Below are 21,585 nucleotides of genomic sequence, written 5' to 3' on the forward strand. Positions count from 1 at the left end.
ACACTTCTAAATGATACGGTTATGCCAGCAAAACCTTTGAAGTGGAGACCATGCCTCAGGTTTTACCAACAATCCAAGACTGCTGAGGAGTATAGAGCTTTCCCCGTCCTTATTGCTGCACCTTTTACGAGACTAGCAGCCCGGCTTTTTAGCATCTGTTCTCCATAGACTGCACACCTGACTTCTTATCTCAGCTTCCCACCGTCCTGACCTTGTTCCTGGTCTATAAGAAAAAGGAGGTGAAGAGGGCACAATTATTCTAGTAATTCCCTTTCCTTTCCCTCTCTTTCTGACATACAGTGAATATGGCACTAAATTACTTCTAATAATGTATCACTGTTATGGGGATGTAACCCCGTTTACTTTGTTTATCACATGTACTTTCAGAATGGAAGTTTGGGATTACGCGGAATTACGTATTCATAATATGGCATAAAGTTTTTCAAGGGAGGCCTGGTCTCATGAGAAGCTAGTCTTCTTATGGGCTCTAGCGCACTTTGTGTCGAGGCCAAATGGCATTTTGTCATCATTCTGAATAATTTAGTATAAATGCTAATCATGTCACACAAAATGTTACTGTTCTCCAAATAATCAGGATTGCTGTGCTGTGCATGTTTTCTTCAAAAAGAAAAGAAAAAAAAAAAAAGTCAAGATTCTGCCCAGCCTAGCAACCTGGTTGGAGTAACACAGGGATAATTTAAAATTTAATTGAGCTAGATGATATGTGACTAGCAAAAATTACACTTTTTACAAATTGTATATGTGCATATACATACATAAGAAATATATACACACATGGGATTTTTTTGCTGGTTTTTCATGTATTTTGCATCTCTTGCATATACTTTCATGCATCATTTTTACCTCTTACCCCGTTTATTGGTAAAATTATTACCTATTTGGGAAAAGTTGGTGTTCTCCCAGCTTTAGGTCTTCTGAGTATATGTCTATCATTGTACGTTGCTTCCCTTCTGAAACAAAAGAAGGATCAGCTTCCCAGTAGTCTTCAGTGTTCCTGGGTTTAGTCAGCAGGTTTCCAGTTCTTTGAGGTTCACATAGCTGTTTCTAGATTTTGCAAGGAAGAAATCTGTTGGATTTCTGAAGATCCAGAAAGCAAACTTTTTTCTCCTACTACTTCCTGATCATTGCTTTCAAGATACTTTGTTAGGTTTTCAAGTTTCTTGGATTTGTCCTGGGTAGGAGTCTAAGGAAATCTTACAAGATACCAGAGTAACATCTTGGGGTGTAAAAAATCAGCAGGTTACAGTTTGGAAGTTTTTAATCCCTGAGGGAAGTAATGTTAATTTCTCACTATTCAGGTGATCCACTGAAATGTTATGGCTGAGCTCTTGTATGTGATTTGCTCACAGTGTGATTTCATACAATTTCTATTAATTAAATATTCCTATAAATTATTTCTGTGAATACTTATCCAAAGATTTTCTTACTTCTCCATTTTGGATAGTCAAGAATAAGTCTGTTCAGTTTTAGACATTCCACTATTTCCCTGAGTTTTTAAGTACTTCTTATTCCATTTACCTTCGTGTTCATCTGAACAGAATTTCACTCCACAGTTAAAGACCTAACCTGTAAGTATCATGGCCTTAACTTTATTTTTTAGAGAAATGAATACGCTAGTCTAACTCACTAAACCTTGTCTCTCTTTTCTGAATTTTCCACAAGATCATAGCCTCCTTATTTCTGAGGCACTATCGTAATTAGTTAAATTACTCTTTGAGAAGTTTGCCCCCTCTTTACGTGAATTCATATTCCTATCATTCAGGTCACATCTTTTTCCCTTACCTTTCGGATTAGTATTTTACGCAACAGTTAAAAAAAGCCCAAATGACCAAACTTTTCCCAGCTTTTTCTATGCATTTTGCTTTGCTTCAATTCTTATTTGCCACATTGATACCTTTATCAAGGAACTTCTGTTATCGGTCTCCCCACCTAGTCTTCTTGCAAGTGAGAGAGGAAGAATCGTTCGAGAGAATGATTCAGAGAAGAAATAGAAGCTGGAAGTGGGAGGTAGGAAGCTGACTTTTTTTGGCACGTTAAAAATAGGTGTTTTCCAAATAAATATTTTAAACTACTGCATTCTGGAGAAGGAAAAGCAAAACAAAAATATGGAAGTGGATTGTTATTCTTTCATTGCTGTGTTCTATGAGCTGCAGAAATCCAAAGTACACTGTGCTTATTAGGCGTTTAAGTACATGTTGATGAGAGACAGAGTGCCAAGTCCAAAAGTGCATATTATTATCAGCACCTTTAATACTGTGAGATGTCTGGATGACAGCAGTATATCAAGCTAATACTTTGGTAGATTATTAACTACTTTAATAGACAGAATATTATCACAGCTATACTTGACTGTGTCTGTGGTTAATTTTTTCCTCTGGTCATACTGTTTCCTTCTCTTAATGAGAAGGCAGCTGTTCAAAATAAAGTAGACAGGAGTTCAGAATGGGATATGGACATAACTGTTTCTTTGTCCCCCATTATTTTGCACAGAACTTTGAAAGTGAAGCCAATTTGTGGATTTTATGTAGCTAAGTTATAAATGTGTTTGTTTCTTTCGTTAATTCTTTGCTTTTTATGACTCTGCAGCTTTGTCAAAACTTTCTGTGACTACTGGTGCTGCTTTTCTGAGGAGGGTTCTACTGATCCTAAGTCTTGTCAGACGACTATATAGGGCTGCCTCAGTAGGGGAACTGGTCTTTACTAAGCAGCTCAGCTCCCCTGCTTCTCCTCTCTTCTTTTATTTTGCAAGCAATTTTGATAATTCAGACCCCAATTCATTTATAACCTTTTCTCCACTTAGCATACGAATAAGATTATGCTTGCTCTAACTTCCACTACTTGACTGTAATAATTTCGGCTTATTTCCTGTGTTCAGTTGCTTCTACTATGGCGAAACAGCATTAATGTTAGTGCTGTTAAACAACTCATCCAAATTAAAAACTACAGTGGTAGCAATTTGTGTGAAGACCACTAAACTTAAACAGAAATCTCTTCTCTTAGGAATGAAAATAGAGAGGAAAGCAGGAAATCAGAGCTGCCCATGCCTAGTCCTGCTTTTTTGAAGTCCATGGGAGTTTTGCCACCAATGTCAGTGAGGCAGATTCATGCTGTGTTCTTGGGTGTTGTGTTACTTAATGGAAAGTTTAATGCACTTGGATAAAACTTAAGCTAATTATATTGTGTAATAGTTTTAGACAGGAGTTAGCAACATCAGAGCAGGATAATTTTGCTTTTATAGTCCTAAGTATCTTTACTGAGTAAAGTATTAGGTTTTTGCAATTTTTGTAGATTACTTGAAATTATTTTTTATTAAATAGTAATGCTACTCTTGTTATAAATGAACACATCTGTGATGCCTATTCCTATTTTAAAAATTTTCCTGGTTTCTACTGGTGAGGTTTTAGGAGCAACTTGGACCTGGCCCACCTCTATTCCTACAGACTTCAACTTCATTTTTACTGAAGGCAGTAAGCAACAGCCTTGACCAGCGCTGAACAACAATTTAAAACGCCACATAATGTGGACACTATGGGTAATATTTTTGCTTGAAAAACGGACCAACAAAGAGGCAAGCAGAAATCTGCAGGTTTCTCCGCAGTGCCCTGCTGGCATTGTGTGCCCATGACTTGTAGCGAAAGCCTTCATCACAGATGGAAGAGTTCGGGAGTGACTGAAGGACGATCCTTTCTTAGTCTCCTGCTGAAGCTGCCTTCTCTTGATCCAGCTTCCAATGGCTTCCTTTGTCTTTCCACTGACTTTAACTGGATTTTGTGTAGGCCTCACATTGTCAGATGCTCGTTTTTAGGGAAGTAATGTATTAGGGAATGGGGATTTTATTTGTTGTTTTGGAACACAGTGCAAGCGTAACCAAAAACTCATTTCAGCAAAGACTAGCTGTTGAAATGTGAGGGATTCCAGACCTTTCCGTTTTGCCTTTCTGCTACTTTCTCTAATAACGGACAGTCTTCATACCAAATCATTACGTATTATAAGTGCTTTCTGTTGAAAAGCTGTAGTTGTTTGTATTGCCACGCCAGATCTGCAAGGAGGAGCAAGGCCCGGAGACACAAAGACAGGCACAGAGGCGTGACCATGCTGCTTGCAGCACTGTTCCGATACAATGGCCATTAACTTAAAAGGAAGGCTTAAGGATGCTTTTATTTTTAGCAGTCCAAAAAGTAGCTGCAATTTTTAGTTTTGTGTCCTGAAGTCTCAGATTCTATTTTTATTTTTTCTGTAACATCACCTTCTGCTGAGAAAGGAACCTCTTCATCCTTGGCATTACTTTGAATGTGTCTATTATGCCCAGTCCTACTTTTTTGCTCTCTGTTCCGAACATTTCAACGGTATCACAGTCAAAAACACCTCAAGTAAAGGCTTAGCCACAACTCAGATGCTTTTGTGCAAATCTTCTCCCTCTACTTTCATATTGCTTTCTGTCTCATTCTGTGTGTTTTCTAACATTCTGTCTGCTTGGTTGTATTACATCTTCACCGAGTGACTTACGCAATAGTCAGCTCTTTTTTTGTCTGTCCAGTTAATGTGAAGAAGTTAGTAGTGTTTACAGGTGACTGTGCGGGCCTACCTGTGCTGTCAGTCTTGAGTTACAGCTGCCCATCGCTGCTTATCTTCAAAGCCAACAAAACAAGAAGATTGGTAAAGAATTTAATGCTGACACCTTAAAACTTTTTTAAATATACCAAGGTAGTTAGGAATGACATTCCCAGTGACTTCTAGCAGAAGTTTAGATTCCCTGAGTACAAAAGCTTTAAAAATGATTCTTTATATGCTTTAAATCAAGTAACATTAACTATGAAATAAATTGATAGTCATTTGTTAAACAGTTTGGCAACCACAATAATGCAGTGTTAGCTCAGTCTGTCCAGGACAGCTGAAATGAGAGGAGAGATACGCATTGCTAATTATCAAGCACACACCTCCAGGTATGAGGCAGCCTCTGCTGCACGGTTCACGTGGTCTGTTGATCCTTCCTTTGGGCTCCTCGCGTCGCGTAGCAGTGAGACCACAGCCCATGTGTAGGCACGCTGTCCTGGAATAGCTCTGAGTCACGCTGCCGGAGAAGAAAGCCGGCTTTGTGGTACGCGCCGTGGCAGCCCAGGCACCCCCACCGCCTCCTCTGCCGCTGATGGGGATGCAGCTTCCCGGACTCCTCTCCCTGAGCCAGCTGAGCTCAACGGACCAGGACAAAGTGGGATAGACGCCGGTCTTCCCCTGCTGTCTGCTTGATCCTGCTGCCACCATTTCCATCAAAGAGAAGAGAGAGACATGAATACTTACCCCCATTGTGTTTACCTACACCACAGTCCATTTTTTTATATTGGCAGCAGTAATACCAGCAGTACAGGATACTGTAGGCGATGTGTAAATTGTAATTGATTACTGCTGTGAGAAGCTCTCTGCATAAAAGCAGAGAGGTTTTTTGGCACCCAATAAAAGATGTAAGGTTGGGTGTAGCAAATCCAGTGACGCCAGCAGAGCATGGCAGCGTTGCCATATACTTGAGTGCAAACCTACTGTTTCCCAAATTGAGAATTTTGTTCTTTGCCATTAAAATGTTTTCTTTTTGGGATCTGAGTGTGACAAAAGTGGAAGGAAGCACTCAGCTTCATATTGCGTCAGCTGTCAAGTTGAAAGGTATTTATTTACTTTGGGAAGCTAGCATGAGTCATTCTGAAAAGTTTATAGAAATTGTTTTCATCATAATATGGAACAGGCTCTTATTACACAGTATACATGACTTGTGCTCCAAGAGTTTCTCAGAAAACAAATAACAGAGTGGTTTAACAGATTATATTTATCAGTGCTTCATAATCAATACTGTTCTCTATAATTGTTCACGATAACTGTAACCAGTTCTACCCCATCTATCATTGTCCCTTCTGTTTTGTTGCCATTATCCCTCCGCACAGTTATGGGTACTAAATATCATTTTGCTTAGTTGGGAGTCCTGCAATAGGCAGCCCAGAAGTAGCAGTGACTGTTCACTTATGACATCTGTTTTGCAGCCAAAGTGCTGAGGTAGGGAGTGGCATCAGTATATTAAGTTTTCCTCTTCTGAAGTAAAGGGAACAGATGAGTGAAGCCAGAATCTTTTAGGAAAGATGGTTAAGTGCCAGGAGATGCTGGGGCTGAAGTACTGGAGGGATGGAGGAATTGGCAATCCTGTAGGCAATTTCCATGCTTCTGCTAAAAATAAATGCCATAATAAACTTATGCCTCGTAATATATCCGAGGTATACAGCAAAAGCCTGTTAATGCACATGCACCCTGCTGAGGCTATTGCCATATGTTAAACACTCCACAGAGACCAAAGGAGTGTTAGGAGGAACTCAGTATCTCTGGGAGCAGGGCAGGGATAACTGGATTTTCTCTGCTAAAATACATCCACTGGGGGAAAAAACAAGCCAAGCCAACAGGTAGTCACATTTTTATCTTCTCTGGCAACATGTTACCAGTAAGACAGCGAGTATGTCAAGAAACAAGAAGAGAGTACTGGTGTTCAATAAAAAAAACCCAACAAAAACCTCACCAACCAGGGATGAATTACTTATTTCTTTACATCTGCAATAGTGAAATGTGTGGAGTATTTAGTTCACATTCATGATTTCTTTATGAAGTTTGGGCTTTGCTTTTTTTTTTTTTCTTTTTTTCCTAGATGGGGAGATTGTTTTCTAATGCAAGCTCTTTTAATCATGCCATTTCACTAATGAGAGTACTTCAGAATTATTTGTTGGAGGCATTCAGTTTTCGGAATGATGTCTGACAGAAAGAAGGTCAAATCTGCCATCTAAGAGCAACATCTGTACACTAAGCTGTAGTTTCATACTGTACCAGACTAGGCACCTCTGGAAAGTGCAACTCTGAGCTGTCATCATGGGGATGTCTTTCTGGAAGACTTTTGGAAATGACATCCTGGTCTGCCTAGGAAGGGGTACCTGAAAACCCTACTACCCCTCTCCCATACAGTGCCCCTACAGATTTTTTCTCCTACTCTTCTTCAAGTAGACCACAAGACCCTTTAGCTCACTGCTGCTGCCTTGCAGTGGGGGCCACCGGTGGAAGCAGCTCTGTTGGGTGCGTGCCCTGCTCACTGCATGTGTGCTGGCAGTGCTGCCAGCTCCCAGGCTGCCAGGAACTGCTCACACACCGCAAAGGTCTGTCTTTATTCAGGCTGCTGGGTATCCAAGGGCAAGGCTAAGATGAAGACAGCCCAAAGCAGGCTTGCTTTTTCCTTTTTTCCGCATTTTGGCTCCCCTGGATGTCCAATATTCCATGCTTCAGTGGCGTCACCTCCTACGAGGCAGAGCCAAGCAATGCTCTTGGGTACCAACATATTCTCTTCTCCAACATGTGTTTTCTGTGTCCCAGGAGGAAATTTTTGAGCCTTCCACTTTAGGCTTCTTTCCTGTGTCCTGCTAGAACTGCTTTTCTGTTCATTATTTCCCTTCCAGAAAAGCTATGTTTTTGGACAAGGGTGGGGACTGTTTTATTTCTCTCACAGGAAAGAGACTTGGGCACTTTGAACTACTTCTTATGCCCAAGAAAGTAGCAGTGGGCTACAGTACAAAACAGCTATTACTGCTCAAACTTGTATTACTCATCTGAGCAACTAGACTTTCCTAATTAGGACGAAAAGTTTCAGAAGTGTGTCAGGGTGTTTTTCACACCATCAAAATTTAGGCATTTCAATGTTAGGCATCTGTTCTTCATTAATCTTCTGATCTTCCTCTGTAGTCAGTGAAGAGATAGACACTCTGGAGGATGACTTGTCCCATCCTGACTAGTTTTGTAAGGTGGGATGAATCAGCTCTTAAGTTCCTGAGCCATCAGCAACCAGATTTTTAAGTTCAGTTAGGGCCCATTTAGAACTGACAACTCACAGCATATACACTTTATGAAAGCATAAAGTTTGTGCTTTCATTTTTTCATATCTTTTAAAATAAACTAAATCTTCTGGAAACATTTCTTAGCTCTTCTGATGAGAGGCTTCTTTAATGGTAACTAGAGGATGAAATATCCCAACTGTACATTCTTGTCACGGCCTTCTATATACAAAAATAATAATTTACAGAAAATGAGCAACATTGTCTTGGTGACACTGTTCCATACTCAGAAAATCAGAGTTTGTCAGATATTTTTATTTCCACACATTTGGCCTCTGCTGATCTGACTCAAACACTTGGGTAATTTTCCTTGTAGTTTTGGGGTTTTGGCTCTTCTGGTTTATAATTCTACCAACAACATCAATTTAGAAGAGGAAGACATCCGACAGAAGCTCATAGATAATAATGGGACCATGGAAGGAGGATATAAGCTTCATACTGTGGATGTTGATCCAGTGGGTAAGTAGTTTTCAGTTTTGTTACACAACAGATTTTGTTTGTTTGTCCATAAATAAGCATCTTCTGTGTTAAAATAATCACACATTTCCAAATAGAATGACTGTTTCAGATTTTAAATTGTCCCTTTAAGCCTCATTGTTCCCCTAATTTCGGAGAGCTGTGCTCAAGATACCTCTTTCAACACGCACAGTTTTCCAGATTGCACAGTGTTTTGCTGTCTGGTTCAAAGAGGCTGAGGCAGTTCCTGACAGCTCCTCTGGTGGGTTGAGGGCGAAGAAGTACAATTTACAGCCAGAGCTATAATGAGACATTTTGGACCTCCAAGGCCCCTCATGCCTACTCCTCCACCCTGTTTGTGCTCCTGCCAGCTGCTGCCCTTAATCAATCTCCTTTTAGCTCTCATCTTCTCCCATTCAGCTTCTTCCGGTGAGAGACTGCCCTTCGCTTGGGAGGGAGCAGTGGGGGCTGGCGGGGTGCAAATGGGTGCAGCATGCATGTTCTATCCTTTCCCTTGAGCAGCAGCAGTATATGTTGTCCCCTGTTGTGCACCCCTTCATTGCCACTACTCTATAGATAACAACCAAGCATTTAATTTAAAGACAGCTTTGTGCTGTAGACTGGTAGATAAGCTGAGGACAAGAAATGGAAGATGACTAGATGAAGAAATTTGACATTAACACTGATACACTTTTGCTTTTACAGAAAAATGTTTAGCTGAAGAAAACCCTCCAAACTATTTTTGGCCAGATACCAGACCAACGGTGACCAACTTCACATTATGCCATGGGAGCTCAGTTCAGACTGCATCAAGAACCTGGTAGGTGTTCAAATAGCTGGGAGCTGCAGCTTCGTGGTTATGTAGGCAAACTGCATCCTCTCCAGTGGTTGCCATTGGCTGGTGTTGTATTTCAGGAAAATGATTTCTATACTGTGGGAGATGATGTGTGTGCAGTCAGAGTGTGTACTTCATTGGTAAGAAAAAAAAGCTCATCTGCCACTTCTGTAGGGCTTATTGAGACCCACAATTAATATATGTTCAAAGTGGCTGTAAAAATAGCACCTTCTTACAGAATGAAACTGCTTTCCTCAGATCACATTTGGTACCACTCCACTACTACTATCTGACTTGTATAATTAATTCTCAGCAAAATTCTATGAAGATGAGATGTGTATTTGGTTTAATCCAGAACCTCTCATCTCATTAATAGAAAATAAAAGAAATTCCGTGAAACAAGCATTTTGCCAGTAGTTAGTCATAATTGAAGGTGGGGATAATCTTACGCTTAAAGGTTTGAAGTTGTGTTTTTAAGGTTTAGGATAAATTTTCCCTAATGTAGGCTTTCTTCATGAACATATACAAAAAATTTAGATACTGTATCTCTATTTCCCATTTGTAAAATGGGAATATTTTTACTTCTTTTGATATATTACCAAAACAATATGGCTTTGAACCACTTTGAGTGCCTTGAACATGGCTACATTGATGCAATATTCATTAATTTATTCAATATTTAGGATTATCACCATTCAATGCAACATAGTAGTCTTATCCGCTCACATTGCATCTGGAACATGTTCTGAAAAGATCCGATCTTTTGCTTTTTGAAAACAATATGGGAATATGGCTATGAATCAGCTTTGAGGTTCCATGCCAAACAGGAAAGCAACCAGCATTATGTTTAACTAACTCACTTCCTCAGCCTCTTAATCTTGTACAAGAACTGCTGGATTCTGATTGACCAACTTTTGTTGTAGAGTAGTGCAGAAGTCAAATTGTTTTTATGTCAGAGCCTCAGAATCATTAAAAATTAAGGCTTCTGGCCTTTGCTGCCCCAGTATTGCTTATCTTTATTGTTCATTTGTAGTCTACACAATACCATTGATTGTCTGTGTACAGCACTTCTCATAGAAGAGAAGTAGTGTTCTGCGCTGTGCTATGGTTTCCTTGTCTCTGCCTCCACTAGTTTTTGCCAAGATGGACCACAGTGGGGTGTGCGTGGGGAAAAGAGGAAGCTCTTCTAATGGTCTCTTCTAGTCCTGTGTATCCCACAGTAGAAGGTTACCTGCTAATGTGCTGATATAATGAAGGTGATCAACTGAGGAATAACTTTATTCTATGATGCGCTGAGTGAAAGGATAACTTTTGCTCATTCTCCATCCTGTCTTTGCCATCCTATGATAACATGAATGTCTTTAAAGAAAACTGAGGAAAAAACATGTGTAATTTTGGAGCTATATCTGGATATTTTGCTATGGTAAGGCTTTTTAGAAAAGCATTTTGAAAAAAAAATCTTTATATCTACCCGTCACCTTGGACCTGGATCTGCTGGTAACCTGCCCTAGTTTTCATAGGCGGCATAAGTTTATCTCTCCACATAGCTCCTGTGCATGTTCTTCTAAGAGGTATTATGGCTTGCTATTGACTTGATCAAAGCCATTTATAGCAAAGGGAAATTATAGAAACAGCATCTGATTAGGCCATAATAGGGGCATAATAGTTTGTGTCCACATTTGGGTCTTTCCTGAAATACAAGGCCAGAATTTCCACTGATGCAGTTTATCAGATCAATATAGGAATGAGCTGGGAATTTGTCCAAAAGAACTAGGGTTTCCCTCAGCACTGTCACTAACTTGATCACATATTTCCACTGTCAAGCATACATACTTCATTTCACTAGGGGTCATGTTGCTAGCAAAATAGTGAGTTGTGAAGAGTGGACCACTGTGACATCTACAAAAGAATTATAAAACGGTTACATAATTTTGCTGTTGTATTTCACGTGAATTTTGTCATTCTTCCTCTTTAGCTATTTGGGTCTGCAGAATTATACATCATACTGGGGTCAGCCTGATCTTAGAAATTGCACAGGTGGGTATATTGGTGTTGGTCTTTGGCTAAAGGAATAGTTTTGTAGACTTTGATTACTGCTTACTATAACAAAGTCACATTAAGGAAGAAAGTGTCTTCCTTTGTGCTAAGTTGTTTAAAATCTTTCTGAAAGATCAGTGCAAAGTAAATATTTAAACTCTGGGGAATAGCACCAAGTTGAATTCAGCCCACCCATGAAAAGCTCTGGATACCAATTAAAGAAATAAATCAAACACTTCAGGTAATTTAAGCAAGAATAGAGGCAGGTGGTAGCTTGCTTCAATTTGATATTCAGGTTCCGACAAATTTTTAAATGTTTCCAACTCCTGTAGGTGCCAGTGGAAAGACTCCCACTCTCTTTACCGGGCTTACGATCAGACATTTTCAGATTTATTCTCAGTTTGCAAAATACCCCTTGATGTCATTCTGGCCTTAAAAGAGTAATAAAATAAATAGACAACAATTTTATGGCCCTTTTTTTAGTGCCAGAGCTAGTGAAGAGAACGATACTCTCATAAGCAATTCAGAGCACCTACAGTAAGCTCCTGTCCTGAATTGCTTTCCTGGAGAGGGGTCCTAGGGAGCCTGGCTACCTAAGTTGATTGCATATTTGCAGTCAGGCTATATGAAAACATCATTTAATGTAAAACAAACATTCTACAGTAAATGTAGCAAAATCTATATTATAAAACACAACATTAAAAAAATACAGCCAGTTGCAGACTAAAGAAGGCTGACCTTCTTTCAAAATCTTATTAGTGAATTCAAATAAATCTCAAATATTTTGATATTTTACAATGTGTATTTACATTAGTTTTCTGTCCAGGTGGCATCAAACTTGCAGTTTATCATGTGATATACACTGATATTTTGCCATTGCACATACTATCAATCTTCCCTTACCAGGAAGATTCTTCTCATGAAATCTGCTTGTGTGTTGTGCTTGCCAACTCTCTGAGTAAGAGTACGGTCCTCTGAAGGAACTGAAACATTTGCAATGGGGTCAGACTTTCTCCCCAAAGCTTAGAAGAGTGAATACTTTTGTCAGTATTAGTGACTTAGGATGCATTTATTTCACTTCAGGAGTGAAACTGTTGTTCCCAGTGAAAAAGAAAGGATGGCATAAGGAGGAAAAAAAGAGAGAAAATCTGCTTTTTATTCTTTCCTTCCCTGTTTTTTCTTTCAGTCAGCCCTTTCAATAATAAGGTCTCCGGGGAGACCTTATTGCAGCCTTTGAGTACTTAAAGGGGTTTTATAAAGAAAGGTGGGGACAGACTTTTTAGCAGGGCCTGTTGCGATAGGACAAAGCATAATGGTTTTAAACTAAAAAAGGGTAGATTTAGACTAGATCTAAGGAAGAAATTTTTTACAACGAGGGTGGTGAACCACTGGCACAGGTTGCCCAGAGGGGTGGTAGATGCCCCATTCCTGGAAACATTCCAGGTCAGGCTGGACGGGGCTCTGAGCAACCTGATCTGGTTGAAGATGTCCCTGCTCACTGCAGGGGGGTTGGACTAGGTGGCCTTTAAAGGTCCCTTCCAACCCAAAGATTCTTTGATGATTCCACACTAATAGTTCTGATTTATAAACTCAAATAAAATTAAGGAAAAGAAAGACACAGCCATTGATGACAGTATATAATAATAATCAGCAGGTTCTATGTACTTTTTCATAAAATTATAAATTTAATAAAATGATTAAATCCTATGTTCATTACAAGTACTACAGAACATGCTCTAGCTTTCAACAATGAGGATAAACGTTTGTATTTCTGAATTACTTCAGGACTGATATGCATTATTTTCTCTTTTTACTTCATTTTACGTGTACACTTACTTACAGAAAATGCAGCTGATATAGCCAATCACCTTCTGAATCTCACTGGTGAAGGGCAGCAGCTAACCTCAGACAAAGTAAATGATGTTGTGCAGAAGCTCAAAAAAATTGTGAACGATGAAGAAATTGATGAGTCTCTGGGTTCTACTGTGGTGACAATTTTTTCCAATATTCTAACCAGTTCAGACAGTGTATTGGCAGCATCATCTTCAGAGTAAGTATTTCTGCATTTGAGACAAGATTTTGAGAGCAACTTGCAAGGTTAGAAGGATTTATCCTTCCATATATAGACAAACAATTGCAGTATAAAAATCAAACTTTTCTGGTTTCCATCAAAAAGAATTTTCCAAATTAGATATACAAATATTTCATCTTGTACTAAAATTAATGTGCATGACAATGATAATGTATTTGAATGGAAAAGAAGTCTCCTGATACATGACACAGCATAGATCTAAGTATTGTTGGAAAATTATTTCAGGACCAGCGATATGAGTCAGATAGTTTCTGTCAATCAAAAGCTAGTGTTTTCAACAGAGATGCATAAATTTAGAACCTGACAGTATCCTTGTGAATATACAGATAGGTGATAGAAACATAGTCAATAAAAAGAGGATCATCTTAAATGTGGAGAGCATACAGAGCATAGTATTTTTTTTTTCTGTATTCAGTTTTTAGAATATTTTTATTTCTGTTTTAGAGCTCTAAAAACTATTGATGCCTTGGCTTTAAAGATCCAGTTCACTGGACCATCCATGAGTATTTCAACACGAAACCTTGCACTTGGAGTGTCTTCTATAAACTCAACTTCATTCAGAGGTGGTTCTTTCAGTGTCAGTCCACAGAATAATGCATCTGATTTCCAGGTACGGAACAAGCAGTTGTGTTTGACCATGAAATGTGCCTGTTAGTCCAAGTGTGTTTACTGTAGTTCCTATAAAACCACTTAAAATCCCAATTCTCCCCCTACTTTCTATTTCCTTTTTCCTGTAATCATCCAAACAGATTAATGTAATGTTTCCTTGAGTGACAGGAAACCCAGATAAACTCATATGTTCCATATGGATGAAAAGTAATTTGCTTCCAAATGCAGAACAGACTTTATCCTTTTGAGTTGTTTGGTTTGTTGGGGTTTTTTTACTAATGAAAAGGGAAAATAATCTCTAACAGTCTGCTGTATTACTCATTGTACACTACCTAACAATTCCATTGATCCATTTCATCTTTAGAATAAGACACCTAAATGTAGGTATCTACATGTAGATTTCTGCAGATACAATAGGTCTTCAGCCTTCCAGTATAGTTTAAACACCTACTTCTAACAGAGACCTAAGGCTGATCCAGTTGCCCACACGTAAGTAGATCGGCTTGTGCTATTTGGGATGTCCAAGGCAGTTCAAGACATTCATGAGGAGCTTGACCAGCCTAGACATGAAAAATAAAAGTAACACAGATCACTCAAATTGCAGAGTGGTCTCCAGTGCTACAGTATCTAGGCAGGCTGCTATAGTTGAGATATTTGTCATCACCTCAAAAAAAATTTTTTCTTCTTTTTTCGCAAGTAGAAAAGCTCAGACATCTAAAAGCTGTAAAATAGAATTTGAGATGCACATGAGCACCTATTGGGATTTTCCAGAGGCTCTGTTGAAATCAGCAGCAATGAGGTGCTGAGACTTTTTAAATTTCACTCCATGCCTGTCTGCATCTAATAGCACCTAAATGCTTCTAAAAACGTAGTGCAATGTATTTTTTTCACAGTTATATAAGAAATCTATAGCAGGGGTAATGTAATCTCAGTTTCCTTGGGAGTCTAACCATTCAGACACAGTGAGCCTTACTTGAGAAAAACGCACAGAAAAGATTAAACAGAAAAATAAAAAAGTCTACTGTCATTTGGGCCAGAGGAACCAAAATTGAATTCAAACAAAACATGGCATTATGAAAACAGTTAAAGACTAATCACTGAAGTATAAGCATCTTATCTTATAAACAAATTAATTCCAGCTGCAAATTGGCAAGACAACAATCCTACTAAAGGTCTGATCATTTTATAAAGTGCTATGCAGTGTAAAAATCAAAAACAGTAATGAAGACAGTGCTAGAAAAAGTAGTAGTAATATAATAGTCTTCAGGCCTTTTACATGCTGTGTATATAGGCTTTGGATCAAAACTCAAATGCTGGTTTAAATAGATACAAATGGATTTAATGTAATTGAGTTTTCACATATTTATATTCATAGAAATTTTGGCTAAAATTTCTTTGAATCAATTTTATTAGAATTTTTTTATGATTGTACATCTCCTTTTGTTTACCTCTCTTATTAATGAAGCTCAATAGTTGATTGTTCTTTGATTGTTATCAAAGGAACATTTCTCCTCCAGATTTCATCCTGTATTTATGGAAAGAGGAAAGGAAAAATTCTGAAGCCAGGTTTGGGATGTTTGCATGTATAATAAGAATTGCCATCTGTGGCTTGAGGACATCCAGGAATTTTCTTGCCCTGGAATCATTTATTACAGCACTGTCTAAATAATCATAAAATCCAAACTCCGTCAAATTATTTATAATGTTCCTATTGGAACATGAGTTTGTTCTCAGACTTTCACATTTCCAACAGCTGATTGAGAATTCTTAGCATCCTTCCTACCAGAAAAATCTGCAGCAGCTGTGGTCACCGTTTATATTTTCCATGCCTATCAGGAAAGATTCTTGCTGTCCCTGCTGGAGGGAGATTCCCTTGTGAAAGCCCAGGTTTTTCACCAGTGATGTGATGATCTGATGATCTATCCCAGGCTCACCAGGGAGCATTAAACTCTTCAAGCTGTATGTCAGAATGTTTCCAGATTTTATTTCATATTTTTTTCTTAAAGTAGATATCAAGCAAATGTATCCGTGGCAATTTGGAAAGATTCTATTTCAGTCCCCTGTGTCTTTATGTTTCTTGCCAAACCTTTGACTAAGTTAGTTTTTGGTGATTCATATTATTAAATTGTTCCTGTAATATATCCATACTTCTTTATAGAAGTCTCTTCTACACTATTTGCAGACAATACCTAATGGGATGTCTTTATTACACACTGTTTAATGTTTAGTTGTGTTTAATGTGGCAGAATTATCCTTTGAAAACCTTTTATTCAACTGCATTTAGCCCTGTCAGGAGATATCTATGAACCATTTCTTACTAATTTCCAAGGATGCTTGTTATTCACAGTAAATCAATGAAAATTTAGAAGTCAAATAAATGTATCAGTAGCCTATGACTTTTAATTTTCTATTAGCTAATGGTGCTTTTAGAATCATACAACTGATCATGAGAGGCATAAATACATGTGCAAGTTGCCTTTGGAGAAGTCAGGAGTGTGAGTTTCCTTATCTCACACTCCTTAAGTAAAATCTTAAATGCTTTTACTGTAGAGCCGCTGTGAGACGGCTTGCTGCCCTTCCTTTGATAGGTAGGGTGGCACACCTTGAGTACGCCATGGTGGGAGAGCAAGCAGTCGTAGAATTGCTGCCTGCTAGCTAATGAAATGCAAGTGTGCCTCCTCATTTATTTCCTGCTCGGCTGTTATATCCGGGCTTTCAGCTGTCTGAGACCTTGCCAGTATAGATTAAGCTTACACTGGTGGCAGAAAGTGACTTTTTTTGTGCTACATAGCATGATAAATATAGAGAGGTGACACTAATCATTATTTTAAAATCTCCCTTCTGTAACAGAGAAACTCAAAAAGCTCATAAGATAATTAATTCAGATGTGCAGATCAGGCCAAATAATATAACTCAAGAAAGAAGGATTCAGAGCGTATTTTTCAGTTCTCAACATAGTTTGGTATGAAGAAAAGTATCTTGAAGGTTACCGAAAACTATTACGACTGACATTGCTATCTCATTATTTCCGAATCATCATTATAGCAGTGGAGGAGTTTGTTTGTTTGATCGCATACATTTTTGTAGCAGAAGGCTGATCTCATGCTGGAAGGATGGGAAAACCTCCTAAGCTTTTTTTTTTTAATTTATTTATTGCATCAACTCTTAACGTACGTACAGGTCATATTAGTGCTAATGAGTTCTAGTCCCATGTTTAGATATCTTCGTCTAAGGCTGTGAACCCAGTTGTGGACAATGGATGGTTGGTTTTTGTTTGAACATGTTCTCCTGTTGTTTTTTTTTAACAGATAGATTTTGACAAGGATCAGACAAATGCCTTCGCTTCTGTGGTCCTGCCACCAAGTTTACTGAAGAATTTAAGTCAAGATGAGTTTGAAGTTATATCCAGGGCTCAATTTACTTTCTTCAATAAAAATGGTCTTTTTCAGGTAAACTTTAATGTGTTTGAAGTCATTTTGGTTAGGGTGAGTCAAAGCCAGCTGCTAAAAGTTTGCTGTGGTGTGATCCTTTCACAGCATCTCATGAGTTACAGGAATGAGAAGGTGATAGCAGATGTAGGTAACAGAGACAGCGTTATGTTCAGAGTGACAAAAGAGTCGAAGTGCCCAAGTTGAATTCAAGTCAGTAATTTCACTGAAATTTCCTGTCACATGTGAGATAAACTTTTTCTCAGGGTAATCTATGGAAAGCTGTATCCCAGCTGCTTGTAATCAGGGTAAAGTAGCAAGGCCTCTTAAAGGGCATAACTTCTGTTAAAATGCATTAATATAGGTCCTTAATATTCAGTGGAGCCAGGTTCTTTTCTATCTGAAGGGAATTTGGCCTATAATGCTGTCACGTACTCTTTCTTTCTCTTTTCCTTGAAGGAGTTGGTTGGCACTCATATCCAGCTGACTACTTACATTCGCTTGGAAACTCTGGGCTGATGATCATCAGCCAGACATTGGTTGCTACACATATGATTCTTCTTTTCATATATGTGTTCTCATAAGCACACCATATTTTAATATGGAATAAGGATAACAATACTTGCACCTGAAAACTAAACGGACTCAGGTAGACTTGATTATTTTTCCTTTGGGTCCCATCACATGGTAATTATAAATAGTTCTTGCATGGTAGATGCCAAAAAATTAGGAAGAGTTTGCAGCTTGGAAAAAACAACCAAAAACATACCTATTTTGGAAAAAAAAAAAAGTTAATTAAGAAGGTAACATTGTTTCATAGTGAACTGTAGACTGAGCCTCAGAAGACTTGAGTTTGTTTTCCCATTAGTATTTCAAGTGACCTTTGGCTCTTATGCATCCGCAGAACTCTGTAGTATTGTATTTGTCCCTATATTACCGTTTTTATTGGCAGTGTATCCAGATTCTTCAGATAATCTAGGCAAGAAAATACCCATGACCCTCAGTTGCCTTCTGAAATACACCCCAAAGTATCTTTAACTATTTAAAATAGTATTCATTTTAATCCCACTTTTGAGAAAAACAGGATGGATATATTTAAGAAAGAAACCAGAAGAATACAGATGTAGGCTTGTCACAATGGCATAAAATCATATAAATGTGTGCTAGAATGAGTTTCTAAGGGATGCTTAATAAGTCATTGAAAAAGAAAAACCAGGAAAATTTGCATCTAAATTAGCAACTAAAATTTCTTCCTTTTTTTTGTGTTTTTCAAGCTATTCATGGGTGACATGTTCAACACAATGAATTAAAAATGTGTAAAACTCACATTTTAGTAAGTCTAAAAATAAAGTAAGTCTGAAACAATAAATTAAAAGAGGCTAAAAATAAAGCCATCTCAAACCCAATAGCTTATCCATTAGTATAAAAGTATTTCATAAATATATTTATCGCAACTGCAATTTTAAAAAATCCTAATGTTATTAGCTGTATTTCTTGCCAGCACTCTACATAACAGTGAAACATCATACTTTACAGCACTGGAGGGGTTTTTTCTTGCAACTGAGAGAATGCTAGTAAATTTTATCTTGTCATTCATTAAAATCTGATGGTTACTTTACTTAGAATATTATATGAAAAATTGATATAAACTATTCAGGGTGGGATTCATTTCTACTGAAGTCAGGTATGTTCAGTGTACATACCAATGCTTGAACTGTTGTCTATAAGTTGCCTTCAAAGCCAGTTGACGGAAGAAAATGGACACCGTTGAGGTGTGACACATCTCATCCTAGTGCAGGAGTAGGCATCAGTTCCCCAGACAAAGGAGCATAGTGCAATTTGAGACACCCAAGGTACAAAGGTACTACTGGCTGACAGATGTGACAATGAACCTTTAAGAGATGTGAGATCTTCTGCAGTAGCAGCTGGAGACTGAGCAGGATACCTTAAGGCCTCTAAAATGGACACTTATTTTTAGACAACCCATATTCGACCTAGATGTATAGAATAGGTAAGATGGATTAGGCCCTAGATGTGCCAGTTCCCTTTCATTGACTATGTTAAGAAATGCTAGAATGGCTAGCGAACCTGAGTTCTAGACATCCTTTTACATGTCTAAAGTTAGGTGGGAAGGCTCATGAATTCTGAGGACATGAAAAAAACATGCAAATATGATAAATATGTGAATTGCAGTGATTGTCTAGACTAGACCAATTTATGTCATTGACACTAGCCTAGACTAACAAAACCACTAGACTGAAGGAATTGGGGGGGGTCTGGAGTTTGGCAGCCCAGATTTTTTGAGAGAAAGTGCATGGCAATAGACTTCATTTGACCTAAATTCTACCACAGGCAGTGACCGAGCTTCCCAGCATCCCGTAAGACCAACCAGACATGTGACTATGCAGATTTCAATGGAAGCTCACCAAAAGCAAATAGTATTTCCAAAGCACTTCCATTTTAATAAATCATCAATTTCCAAGGAAAGTTCCTCTTTTGGAAAATTCTCAACTTGGTGCTTTTTCACTGCAGGTTAGAAATGGCATTGCTCAGCGATAACGTCAGTCTTCTATTTAAATTCCCATCAAATAAGACCTTGTAGAAAATATTATGTCCTACAGTAGCATTGCTTTGAATTTGTTTACTACTTCTTAGTCATTCATTGTAAGATGGAGGATGATTTAGCAACTATAGGTTGCTAAATAACAGGTTATTCTCCAAAATCTTTGTGTCTACTAAAAAGGATAGCATTGACATTAAGATAAGAAAGTTAGTTCATTCTTGTTTAGGGAAATGAGCTAATCATATCATGGGTTGTTATCTGCTACATTGTTTGAGTTATAATTTTGATGGCATCAGACAAAATGATTAAAAGGGGAATTTATGCCTTCTAACCTCTCTATAATTGTGCCTATATATGTTTATGACTATAAGGAAAATAGGGAAACTTCCATGAGGCAAACCATTTATTTGATTTTATAAACAGTATTCTTATATTGCATGATTGAAGTGTAGAAATGCTGACAACTTATTTATTCTGGCACGCTGCAAAAATGAAACTGTGTACTCTGGCTTTTATGTTGTGTGCTGTGTAAGCATTTATTATATTTTTCTGAATCTTTCAAAGGATGCAGAAAGTCCTGCCAATTTGACCAGTTTTGTGGTGGCATGCAGTATTGGAAACATAACCATTCAGGATCTTCAGGATTATGTGACGATTACAATTAAGCATACCAAAATTCAGGTAAAACAAGACTGATTATTCAGAGGAAGAGGAATGCAGATTATATGTAGTAAAGGCTAAGCATATAGCCTGATTGATTTGGATGGTTTTTTTGAGTAAAATCATAAACTTAAATGGAAATAAAAACTCTAGAACAAAAGCAAATAAGGAAAACGTAAAAACAAATAACCTCTCCCATCCTTACACATTCCTACTCCATTCATGATCTAACATTTATCTGAAAGTCTATTGATTCTGCCACTCAGAGGCAACTTAATGTGCCAATAACTCTAGGCAAAACCTCTGTTCGTGATCGTGTTCGTGTACAGTGACCCGGGACACAATTTATTACACTGGAACTTCAGAATTGCTTAATTCTTTGACCAAACATGAATTGCTTTGTTAATAGTTCTCCAAGTTATTTTGTTGAGATGTGGTTTTCAGCAAAGGAAGAATGGACAGAACCATGTTGTTAAAACATGACTACAATTAATTTAGGGAAATACAGACCAAACGCAACCTTTTGGCACATACTGTTTCAGTTAAAAAATGTGTGAGCTTGACTCTGTTCTCACTCATGTTGTTAGCAGCTACTCCAAAAAAGAGAACGGCACTAGAGAATTTAGGCAAGAAGATGTTAAAATGCAATACCTAAGTAAATTGTTTCTGTAATGGGAACCCGGTTTGTAATTTTCACAGTTTGGTTAACTTTATCGTGCATTTCATTATAATGATTATTTTAAGGTCAGGCAAAACAACCTCCGCTTAGGTTCAGCAGGCTTTTGCACATTTTCAAGGCCAGTTACATAGAAGATTCGCTGAGAAACCCTAAGGAAGTGAACAGTAAAAAGTATTTAGAGTCTGTAAAGATGTCATACTCACAGATAATTTTAGTGAGACAATAAAACTTCATTATTCTGAGGATGTGGAAAAGGAACAGTGCACAGGAACAGTGCTCTAGATTTTATAATCTGGGCAGA

The 21,585-nt window shown here is 38.0% G+C and overlaps 1 protein-coding gene across 1 annotated transcript in view; it reads left to right on the plus strand.

Moving 5' to 3' along the window:
* ADGRG6 (adhesion G protein-coupled receptor G6) overlaps positions 1 to 21,585 on the plus strand; it is a gene marked incomplete at its 3' end in the record, with an annotated part of 106,650 nt that overhangs the window by 62,738 nt on the left and 22,327 nt on the right. The window contains exons 9-15 of the mRNA XM_081998398.1: positions 8,242 to 8,384; positions 9,087 to 9,201; positions 11,192 to 11,253; positions 13,096 to 13,303; positions 13,790 to 13,955; positions 17,263 to 17,403; positions 20,510 to 20,626. Of these exons, the coding sequence (XP_081854524.1) occupies positions 8,242 to 8,384; positions 9,087 to 9,201; positions 11,192 to 11,253; positions 13,096 to 13,303; positions 13,790 to 13,955; positions 17,263 to 17,403; positions 20,510 to 20,626 (952 nt within the window). The remainder of the gene's footprint in view (positions 1 to 8,241; positions 8,385 to 9,086; positions 9,202 to 11,191; positions 11,254 to 13,095; positions 13,304 to 13,789; positions 13,956 to 17,262; positions 17,404 to 20,509; positions 20,627 to 21,585) is intronic.

This window comes from Phaethon aethereus (genome assembly GCF_964289735.1).
Source record: "Phaethon aethereus genome assembly, chromosome: 3".
NCBI lineage: Eukaryota > Metazoa > Chordata > Aves > Phaethontiformes > Phaethontidae > Phaethon > Phaethon aethereus.